At 43.2% G+C, this 12,135-nt stretch overlaps 1 protein-coding gene across 3 annotated transcripts in view; it reads left to right on the plus strand.

Moving 5' to 3' along the window:
* ccdc117 (coiled-coil domain containing 117) overlaps window positions 1-12,135 on the plus strand; it is a 36,117-nt gene that overhangs the window by 5,052 nt on the left and 18,930 nt on the right. For all 3 annotated transcript variants that reach the window (XM_080208474.1, XM_080208477.1, XM_080208476.1), the window contains exon 2: window positions 11,291-11,641. In XM_080208474.1, coding sequence (XP_080064600.1) covers window positions 11,331-11,641 — 311 coding nt within the window. In that variant the 5' untranslated portion in view covers window positions 11,291-11,330. The remainder of the gene's footprint in view (window positions 1-11,290; window positions 11,642-12,135) is intronic.

The following is a 12,135-nucleotide window of genomic DNA, read 5'->3' on the forward strand; positions in this document are numbered from 1 at the left end:
GTGGACAGTGATAGCCTTTTTCCTTGGATGGAGAAAGCTAGCACGAGGGGGCGTAGCTTTAAATTAAGGGGTGGTAGTTATAGGATGGATGTCAGAGGTAGGTTCTTTACCCAGAGGGTGGTGAGGGATTGGAATGCCCTGCCTGCTGCAGTTGTAAATGCGCCTAGTTTGGGGGCATTTAAGAGATCCGTGGATAGGTTTATGGATGGAAAGGGATTGGTTTAGGTTAGAGGGTCATTGGCTTTTTATTGGTCGGCGCAACATCGTGGGCCGAAGGGCCTGTTCTGCGCTGTTATGTTCTAATGGTATCTACCAAGTCCTTCATCCAGTGTGAGTGTGTCAAGGGTGCGTTTGATCTTCACCTAAACAAGATTAGTTGCTTTGCCAGGAGTGTAGCGAAAGCTACAAAATCTGCTTGGAATTTCGGCAGCGGTGGATTTAAAGGCACAACCCCAAACAGAGCAGCCTGGGGGGATGCGCTTATGTCCCGGTCTAGCGTTCCCACAATTGTCTCAAATATCGATGTCCAGTAGTTTTACAGTGAGGGGCAAGCTCAGAACATATGTAAGAGTGTAGCGGGAGTTTGCCAGCACAGTTCACAAATGGGGCTTGTGCCTGGGTACATTCTAGAAAGTTTAACTCTAGTTAGATATGTCTGTGAAGGAGCTTACATGGTATCACACCCAGCTTGGCACATATTGAGGAGTGTACTCAATGCAGCACCATGTCCCAATCCTCCTCCGAGAACTCCTCCCCCAGATCTCATTCCCATAAAGATTTAACCACTGCTAAAGACTTATGTTGGGACAGAATTTGAGAATAAAGAACAGAAACGATATCACGCATAGTAATAGAAGATCTAAGTTGTCAATGGAGGCACAAGTTGGGCGCGTTGGAAATTGAGGGTCGACCCTACGCGCACAGTCTCGAATTTGCAGATATCTGAAAAGGTGCATTGCAGGTAAAGCAAACTTATCCATCTCCTGCTGGAATGTCGCAAACACGCATCACATACAAGTCCCGGAATGTTCTGATCCTGTGCTTGACCCATGTGTTGAACGCACCATCCAAAACAGACTGAGGAAGAAAATGGTTAGCTGATGCTGGGGAGGCCAGCGACCAGGTCTGAAACCCAAAATGGCGTCTAAATTATGTCCAAATTCTCAGAGTTGACTTGACAAGTGCAATCCTAGTATACTGGGAGGAGGGAAAATTTACCAGGGAACATATCAAGGCAGCCAAAGAAAATGGAACACAGGAGGAGGATTCTAACTGCAGCCACAAAGAACCTTCTATTGCCTCCCTCTCTGCAGCCGACACACTACTGCTCTTATATTGGCTGCCCAGTAATAAAGTAGAAAATTGGGCAGTCCCATACCCCCTCCTGTTTAGGGCTTTGTAACACTGTCCTCCACATTCTTGGTTTTTTTCCTATTCCAGACAAGCTTGTAATGAGCTGATCAAGTCTGTGGAAAAGAAGGATTTGGGGATGAACACCAGGATGCACTGAAGGAGATATAAAAACTTAGGTTGTATGTTCATCTTCACCGCATTGATACATCTGCTAACGATAAGGGGAGATGGACCAACGTTTGAGGTCCTGTTCCATCTGCCCCATAAGTAGCACACAGTTAGCTCTGAAGAACCCACTAAATTTGCTAGTCGCTTGCACACCCAAGTAAGTAAACTGCCTAGTGACGGTCTTGAAAGGCAGGGTGTGGAGCGGAAGGCTAAGAGCTGCTGCACTCAGAGGAAGGACTCACTCTTATTCAAGTTAAGCTTGTGCCCCAAAATATGACCAAACTTCTCTAGTATAGATAAGACTTCAGGAATCAAGTTGGATGGGTCGCCAACGTACAATAGCAGGTCGTCCACATACAGTGATACTCTCAGCTTGATTCCTTCCCGACCAATCCCCACCACTCATTCGCTGTTATGAAAAGCCATAGCAAGAGATTCAATAGCAATGGCAAATAACGGGGGAGACGGGGCATCCTTGCCTAGTGCTCCGGGACATGAGGAAAAAAGCTGAATGTACGTCGTTTATCCGGAACGAGGCTAGAGGAGTGGAGTACAGTATTTTGATTCAGCAGATGAGCTTTGGGCTGAATCCGAAACTCCCGAAAGCATAAAATAAATAATTTCATTCCATCCGATCAAATGCTTTTTCAGCATTCATTGAGATTAACATCTCTGGTAGCTTGGAGGTGGCAGGCGCATGCATAAACAGCTGCCGAATATTCAAGTACATATGTCTATTTTTAATGAAACCAGTCTGAGGGCAGAATGTCCTCCAAGCAAATGGCCAGAATCTTAGAAATCATTTTGAGATCCACATTCAGCAATGACAGCGATCTATAAGAGCTGCAGATTTGCGGGTCCTTATTCTTTTTAATGATAAGCAAAATTGTTGCCAGCCTCAAAGTCTGCAGGAGAGAGCTGTTCTCATATGATTCACTGGTTATGTGCAGTAGCAGGGGAGCCAACCTATCCATAAATTTTTTTTGTAGAATTCGATGGGGTACCCATCTGGTCCCAGACATTTCCCACTTGGCATAGTTCTGGTTGACCTAACAATTTCTTCAGTGTCGATTGGTTTCTCCAGTGCTGCAGCCTCTTCCCTGTCCACCAAAATGAAATTCAGTGCCCCAAAGAACTCCTGAAAGTCTGTCTCATTGGTAGACGCCGAACTATTGAGGGTTGAGTATAAGTTCCTAAACAGCTCATTGTTGTGGATCAGTCGAGACCCCATTTGGAGTTTGCATTTGTGGTATTAGACTTTTGGCAGAGAATTGGCACAGCTGATGAGCTAATAGCATACTTGCCTTGTCCCATGCTCATAGTGTGTATACTTAGATTTAAACTGCATTTCTTTGCTGGAGACGGGCCCACAGCAATATGCCCCAGCAATTTTGATAATGTCCTACCTCTTTGCTTCGCCTCGTGTACTGAATAAGATATGATCTGGCACCTTAAATAAGCCTTCAGTGTCTCCCATAAGATAGCTACTGAGACTCCTGGAACATCATTAAACTCTAAGAAATCATCAATCTGGGTTAACAGAAATCTAATGTTGATCAGAGAGCAGACAAGTATTGCCTAGGCGTATGGGGTCCCACCCTCTTTCCCCACTATCAAGTCCATTATCAAGGAAACATGGTCCAAGATAATAGTGGTTTTGTAGGAGCATGAGTGCTGGGAGCAATTTATTATCTATCTAAAAGTAATCTATACATTAATGAGTTTGGTGGGCAAGTGAAAAAAAATTTCCTACTAGTGGGGTTAAGAAACCTCCATGGTTTTGATGTATTCCATGTATTCCACGTATTCCATGAGAAATTATTTAATAATTTCTGCCGACTTGGAAGATACAGTGGTCCTGGGAGAGGAGCAGTTCAGGGCAACCAACAGTTGAAATCTCCATCCAGGATCTTCTTGGAGGAATGCAGTTTGGGTACCCAGCTGATAGAAATGTTGAAATATCTCACCATGCTTAACTGGATAATTTAATCCCCTGACATTCCAACTAGTGAACTTGATCACTCCGAGGTCGGAGAGTAAGGACCTTTTAGCCAGCATTCCATATTGCTAACTGTAGCCTGGTATTCCTCCTCACTGGAGACTTGTCGTCATCTCTCTCTCCTTTTCCCCCCGCCCCCAAACCACTGAGATCAGCAGGCGTCACATGCCCTGGGCCCCACCCTCCACACTGGCCACAGGGAAACAATTACAAGAGAGGAATATGTTTAAAAGGGGCCAAACCACACACTCAGAGAAAAGAATATAGCAAAGAACACACAGACCAAGCCCACAAACACAGCATTCTGCCCTCCCCACGCACACCTCCAACATCTCCTTTTCATGGTAACTTCACAGCACGCAGGCAGATGGAGTACAATGTTAGCAAGTGTGAGGTTATCCACTTTGGCAGGAATAATAGTAGGAGGGATTACAATTTAAAGGGCGAAAAGCTGCAGCATGGTACGGTGCAGAGGGACCTGGGGGTCCTTGTGCATGAGTCACAAAAACCCAGTCTGCAGGTGATCATGAAGGCGAATGGGATGCTGGCCTTTATAGCGAGGGGGATAGAATATAAAAGCAGGGAGGTCTTGCTGCAACTGTACAGGGCACTGGTGAGGCTGCAGCTGGAGTACTGTGTGCAGTTTTGGTCGCCGCACTTGCGCAAGGATATTTTGGCCTTGGAGGGAGTGCAGAGGAGGTTCACTAGGCTGATACTGAAGATGAGGGGGTTAGACTATGAAGAGAGACTAAATAGACTGGGTCTGTACTCGGAGTTTAGAAGGATGAGGGGGGATCTTATAGAGACGTATAAGATAATGAAAGGGATGGATAGGGTAGAGGTAGAGATTCTTCCCACTCAAAGGACAGCAGGACTAGAGGGCACAGCCTCAAGATAAGGAGGGGGGCAGTTTAGAACAGAGTTGAGGAGGAACTTCTTCACTCAAAGGGTGGTGAATCTCTGGAATTCTCTGCCCGTTGAAGTGGTGGAGGCTACCTCGCTAAATATATTTAAGACACGGGTAGATAGGTTTTTGGTAGGCAAGGGAATTAAGGGTTATGGGGAGAAAGTGGGAAAGTAGATCTGAGCCACTTCAGATCAGATTGAATGGCGGGGCAGGCTCGAAGGGCTAGATGGCCTACTCCTGCTCCTACTACTTATGTTCGCTCTGCATGGGCCACGATCTCCATCCCCATTCCCATCACGGTCACAGGTGCTATAACCTGAAAAGGTCTGTAGAAATACTTAACCTAACAGTCGCAAAACTCATTACCCTTTCCTGGGTGATAATTCGATCCAGATATAGCTTGCAGGTTCATAAAAAAAATAGTTTACATCCGTCGTGTGGTCACCTGATTCAAAAGTCTGCTCCACAAATTTCATCACTGCTGCCAGATCCATGGATTTGTGCTCGGTTCCATTGTTAAGAATAAGCCTCGAGCAGGCTGGAAAGTGAAGCCCGAACCTGACCCCAGGACAGTCACGTAGCAGTCGTTTGACATTAGCAAAAGCCACCCTTCTCCTTGCCACCACCGGGGTAAAATCTGGAAATATCAGCAGTTTATTTTCCTGGTACTTCAGAGTGGTAGCCTGTGCTGTTTACACCTTGGCATGAGACAGAATCCTGTGGCAATGTACTCGTGCAATAATGGGCCAAGGAGCTTTTCCAAGTGGAAGCTTTGCACTTAACACTCTGTGTGCAATCCAGAAGCAGCCCATCCTCAAGTTTCAGCTTATTCTTCAGTAGCCAGGCGACAAAGTCTGAGATATTTGGGTCCTCGATTCCCTCTGGAAGGCCTATCAGACAGATGTTATTTCGTCTTTGGTATCCTTTCATCTCATCACATTTCTCCCTTAGGGACTTAACCTTTGATGTCAAATGAGTAACTTGGTTCTTCAGCTCAGAGATAGTGTTTCCATTAAATGCCTCTGAATTCTCAAGCTCCCTCTCGTGGGCGACGGTGACACCTTGGACAGACTTAACAGATGATGCAATCTCCCCTCTCAGCTCGTCTATCTTGACCTGCAACTCAGTGGCCCACGGGTCCAACTTACTATCCAATCTTTGCGTGGCCTCCATAATAGCTTCCCCTGTCCTTTCACTCAGCATACTCTGCTCAGGGATCCCTCCACGTGAGCATGGTGGGGACCCCCCTTCTGCCCCTATGGTCCCATTTTTCGATTTTGGTTTGCCTCTGCTGTTTTGTCAGTGCCAACGCCTGTGAGCTTACCCATTTTTCTCCAGCCTGGAGCTCTATTTCTTGGTCCATGCATCAAACTGTCTCGCTGTTTGATCAGTAAAAAGTCTGACAACACCAGGTTTCAGTCCAACCGATTTATTTGATAGTAAATTCACTAGCTTTCGGGTTAGCCCCTTCGTCAGGTGAATGGAGAGTTCTGGCCTCAGAGGGAGCATATAAAGCATAGACAAAAGAGTTGCAACTCTTCTCCCTCACTTTAATTCACCCTTGGTTGGGTGAAAAAAGAAACAGTGCAGTGTCCTTAGGTTGATCTGACAGTTGCCATTTTTATGACCCAGTTCTTCCCTGGGCTGCCTCCCACCCTAAATCAATTCACACTTGATTGAATGAAAAAACTACAAGATGGTTTCAGGCTGAACTGCAAGTACCAACATGCTCCTCGTAGAGCTCCAGCTGCAAAAAAAATTTCAAAAGTAGAAATAGCAGCTCACTATTAGCAGCAGGACCTCAGTGGCTCCTGCTTCTCACTTTAATTCACCCTTTCTTGAATGAAAAAAGAAGTTTGCAAACAGAGCTGCAATTCACAGCCCCTCCCCCGCTGAGTGCGCACAGTAAATTCCAACTGGCAGGAAGGAAGCTAAAAATAATCCTTTCCAGCTAGACTTTCGAAGTTCTCTCTTTGCAACTGCTCTCCAGGTATGTTTAAAGCTTGTTTGATGTACATTCATCTCTCTCCAGACCTCAACAAACTGCCAGATTTCAAGAAGGATCTTGCCACCTGTGGATCATGCTTCCTCTCACAACAGCACCATCTTTGATTCTCTGCCATTAAGTTTTTATGATTCTATGAAATTATGTTTATACAACAGTCAAAGGATGCTTCACAGAACTGTTTTTGAGACAGTGGTTTGATGTTCAGTGGTCTAGTCAGAGTCAAGGGGTAGGTAGAAAATAGTATGGCATTCGGCCTTTACAAAGTGGAGATAAGTTTGTCAGATAAAAACAGCACTGCTCTTGACAGCAGGTTTGATGACAGAGTGTGAGGATTGAACAGAGGAGAAAGGAGTGCAGAGGGTTACATAAAATGTAAGGTGTTGCTAAGAGTACTGTAAGAAGTCTTATAACACCAGGTTAAAGTCCAGCAGGTTTATTTGGAATCACGAGCTTTCAGAGCGCTGCTCCTTCATCAGGTGAGCACTTTGAAAGCCTGTGATTCCAAATAAACCTGTTGGATTTTAACCTGGTGTTGTTAGACTTACTGTGCCTACGCCAGTCCAATGCCGACATCTCCATGTCATGGCTAAGAGTACACTTATGGATCTTAGCTACACCTGGCTTTGTGGGACATGCAGAACGTTTCTTGTTCCAGTCAGTTCAGGGGAAGGGAGCTGGTGGTTCATCTCCAATTCTTCCCTTTCTCAACTTTTGTTGAATTAATATTCTGTACCAGCCCACAGCCATCTCAACTTCCATTCCTCACGTTCAGCTTTTGTAAGGGTTTCATTCTGTTCTGTTCTCCCTCTTTGCATTGTTCAAATGATGCTGCCTTCAATACCAATACTTCTGAGATGTCTTGTTTCTCAATAGAAGATTTCTTCCAAATTGTGATTTATAGGGCCTTGGACTGTGTTTGGCCCATTGCCTGTGCTTCTCCCTCCTCCCAGTCCCTCCCTCCCAGAACTATGCTGGGTTTCTTCTTCCATCCCACCTTCTTCCATGTCCAAGGGACCATTCCTTCCATGATGCTCTGGTCCAGTACTGAACGGGAGACTAAGGACAGATTCATTGAATCCTTGATCGTTTATGGCACAGAAGGTTATTCAGAACAACACGTCTTTGCAAGAGTAACTCAGTTACTTCCATTCATCTGTCCCATTTGTACACTTTTTCCTTGTAATCCTGCGAATCTTCTATCCTTAGTAGTTTATACAGTTCCTTTTGGAAATTATGAAAAGGTCCACTTTCACCCCATTATCAGGCAATACCTTCCAGATCCTAAATGTTGTTTGCAAAAAAAATTGTTTTCCTTCCACGTCAGCTCTGGTTCTTTTGCAATTCAACTTAAATTGATGTCCTTTAATTCTCAACCCTTCCACAAATGGGAACAGTTTCTCTCTACCTATTCTGGTCAACTTCCTCAGGACTTTGAAGAACCCTATCAAATCTCCTCTCTACTGTTTATCTATGGAGAGCAATCACAGTTTTGGCAATTTATTTACAAACACATTCATGGCTAATCCAACACGTTCTACCTTTTGTAAACTTGAGGCCACTTGAAGCTTTGCTGCTGCCTGTGTCTTAAGCTTGCACCAAGGCTGTTCACCCATCACCCCTGAAATTGGCTCCTGAGCAATCAACATCTTGATTTTAAATTTCTGAGCTTTGTTTTCAAATCCCCCTTGCCCCTCCCCATATATGTAATCTCCTTCAGTCCCACAATCCTCCATGGTATCTGCTTTCTGCTAATTCTGGTCTCTTTAGCAGCTCTGATTTTGACTGCTCCATGGTGACTGCTCATTTAAGTTGTCTAAGTTCTGGAATGTTTTTTTAATTCAGTCCTTAAAGTTACAAAGCCAATACTCAGAGTGGACTGGGCAAACCCAAAACCATTCCTTGCTTGCTCCAAAAACCAAATTCAAAATCCAATTCATGGTCCCCTCAAGAAAGACAAACAAGATCCAAGCTGACAAAATAAAGCATTGCACCCCATCTTGGCTTGCTTGATCTTAGCCAAAAGGCCAAGAAGCTCTGGAATATCTTCCCTACACCTAAATGTGTTTCTCTTTCCTTCTTCAGGACACTCCTTAAAACCTACCACTTTGACCAACTTTTTATCAGCTGACCTAATAGTTCTTTATGTGGTTTGGTGTCAGTTTTTTTTTAATGCTCTTATGAAATGCGTTGGCATGTTTTCTTATGTTAAACGTGAGGTATAAATATAAGCTGTCCGAAGTGGGGTTTTGAATAGCACACATTAAAGGAAGAGGTTGCGGAAAAGATTTAAAAATACTCTGGGGGTGGTGGACTTCAGTTATGTGGATAGATCAGCAATGCTGGGACTGTTGTTGGGAAAGAGGAGGTTGAGAGATTTGAGGTCTTCTGTTGTATGGGATCTGGACAGAGTAGATGGAATAAAACTATGCAAGTTGCAGAAGGGCCAAGAATAGTGATTTGTAACGATTGTCAAAAGAACTAGAGCCTTTTGTGGAACATTTCCATTCAATCCGCAAAGGTGACCCTGAGCTTCCAGTTGCATGTCATCTTAATTCTCCACCTTACGGTCATGCTTATTGATTGCCATGTCCTCTGTCTCCTGCAGTTTGAATAAAGCTCAACATGAGCTTAAGGAACAGCCCTATATCTTTTGATTAGGTACTTCACGACCTTCCAGTCTCAACATTGAGTTAAACAATTTCAGACGATAATCGCTGTTGTTTATTTGCAGGTCTTGTTTTTTTCCCTGTTTTTGCTTTTTAAATGGCAGCTGGTCAGGATTTTGCCATTCACGGTTCCCCAGACATCCCTTTAGTTTCTTTATTTGTGCAATTATCAGTCCCTTTGGTGATGAAACACCAATTGTTTAGTCACTTAATACCTCCTCTTCTAACATCACATACCTTTCCTTTCATTCTTTCTCTCATCCGTCCTCCTTTCACTTGCTTTAACCTATTACATCTTTAACTTTCCCAGTTCTGATGGAAGGTAACTCTGTTACTCTCCTCACAAATCTAACTTGACCTATTGAATATTTCTGGCATTTTCTATTTCTATTGCTATTTAATTTCATTTGGTGAGGAGTTGATGGGAACTGTTGTGAGCTTGTAATGTGTAAAATTCACCAAAATTGGAAAACCTTTCAAAGTTTTAGCACCTGTGTGTGTATATAGATAGGTGGTGGCATAGTCGCTGGGCAAGTAATCCAGAATTCAGTAAAAATCTGCGATTGAAACCATTGTCATTTGTTGTAAAAACTCATTGGTTCACTAAATGTTCTGTGGGAAGGAAATCTGCCATCCTTACCTGGTCTGGTCTACATGTGACTCCAGATCCACAGCAATGTGATTGACTCTTAAACGCCTCTGAAATAGCCTAACAAGCCACTCAGTTCAAGGGCAATTAGAGATGGGCAATAAAAGCGATATCCATCTCCCATGAATGATTTTTAAAGAAACACAGATGATCAAGTATGTGTCAAACACAGGTGACTTTTAAGTATATTTTGGCTTCTCCCTCTGACTTAAAATTCTGTGCAATTATAATTTTTATTAATCTTACCAATTCCAGTAATGACTCATAAAACCTGGGAGGAAGGTGAAAATGAGATTACAACCTCCATGAGTTTACAGGTTCAAACTTGCCTAATTTCATGTTTTTTTCCTTAAAAAATTAAATTTACTATTTGTTTCAAAACCACATTTTGAATTTTACTGCTTATGAGTGCAGCTTTGGCATGCTGTAATAAATAACCAGTGCTGTATCATTGTGGCAAATTGCAACCAAAGAAATTCATTCAAGCTGAAGGCACTTCTAGTAAATTGACTTGCAGTTTGATTTTCTTGAACTAAAATTCTCGTGTCCAAAGCATAGCTTGGGAGCTGTGGCTAGGGTGGCAGTTGTGCAAGTGAGTAGTGGTACAATTCTCTGGCCTTTAATAATTATTTAATGAGCAGGCAGTAATCAAAAATAATGTGTGTATTTGGTTGGTACGTTTTACCAGGGAATGGGGAAATTGTAGTTAGCTGAAGAATCAGCCAGTATCCAAATCGGAGAGGGTTGAGTTCCTGAACAGTTTTAGTCTTGGCATCCCTCCCATCCCTTCTTCCTGTGGAAGAAGGAATTACTTCTGTGCTAGTTTCTGGCTTGATCTTTGCATTATTCAGCTGTTTGAATTGATCTGGGACTCTTCTGAGTTTTGTAATTGACGTGTGTGTGTGTGTGTGTGTGTCCTGCATAGGCCGTGATGTAAACAGGGTGAAGCTGCATCCCCCTAGTGTCACTGTGTTGATGTTTGTGATGTCATTGTACACATCTTGATGGATTGTGTGGTATGAAAGTTCCTTGTATCTGCGACCGTGAGTCGTTGGAGCTAACATATTTGAAGTGTGCCCATGAAGTCAGAGTTGTATCTGATTAGGTGGGAGTAAGTTGAGGAACGCATTGACTCCAAATGTACAAGATAGGTATGCTTTCTTAAATTTGAAATAAATTGCTCATTTAAAAGGCTGGTGTTGGAATGTAAGCAATCCAATCTGCACACCACTAAGCTATCAATATTATCAACTGGCAGTGTTTGTGGCAGAAATGTGTTTGTATTACAACACAACTGGTCTGGATCAGTGAGGTCTGCAATAATATTTTAAAAACAAGTGAATTTGAAAGGAGAATTTTTTGTATTACTTTATTCTGTATGGATCCTGATCCATTAAACTAGCATGATAATCAGTTTATTTACATGTCATAGTTACCATCTAGTCAGTACTCAAAGTTGATTTGGCTGAACCTTGTCAACAGTGCCCTTCTATTGCAGTTATTCATCTGACACATAATAACACTGGTTTTCCTCTTACAGGGACTTTTTTAAATAGCTGAACTCTGTTGCATTGCCTGCTATGGTGATGGCACACAGCCTGTGTTACAGCTCATTGGCACCCTCTGGCAGACAGCTGTTTCAGTCATCCGCACTGGATGTATATGGGAGGAATGCATCTGCTGCACATGTCCAGGACCCATTATGCTGGCAGTCAGATTGTTTTGTAACAGGATATTGTGATTCCACTGCACATCTGGAAAGAAACAACTCCAGGCAGGGAAATGGAATAAATGAAAACATGGACACTAGTATGGAGTCTCCAGGTTCCAATCCCATGGTCAATGGAATGAGAAATATTTCTGCAAACTCTGAACTGAAGCATCCAACTGTGTGAGTATTAAGAATCCCTGTCATTATCATTGGGTGGAAGCTGGTTCACCTCAGTATTGAAGAAATTGATGAAGGCTGAGTGCCTTTATGTTATAACTCGTGTTTGATCGGGAGAACAGTTACTTTGCTCAGTTAAGAGGGAAGTTCTGATGATCTTTCCATATCAATTCTGAACCTGACACTCAGTGGTGTGCTACAGCAGCACAATGCTCAAATAGATTGTTTTAACCTATTAGCTCAATCTAAGGTGAGGAAATGCATTGGAGGTAGAACTTTATCCTCGGCTGGTCAGGTTTTGCATGAAAGCTTTCTGTAGTTTGAAACCCAAAGCTGTGCCAGAATTTTGAAATGGGAAGGCGATCAATCTTTGCCCTTATTCTTATGAGAAGAGATGGGGCATTAACCCTCTCATTGTAACTTCCTTATAAATTATTATATTATAAACTATCAATGGACAGTGGCAGCAGTGTGTACCATCTATAAGATAACCTGCA

The sequence above is a fragment of the Carcharhinus amblyrhynchos genome, chromosome 20 (assembly GCF_965287045.1).
Source record: "Carcharhinus amblyrhynchos chromosome 20, sCarAmb.v2.hapA, whole genome shotgun sequence".
Taxonomy (NCBI): domain Eukaryota; kingdom Metazoa; phylum Chordata; class Chondrichthyes; order Carcharhiniformes; family Carcharhinidae; genus Carcharhinus; species Carcharhinus amblyrhynchos.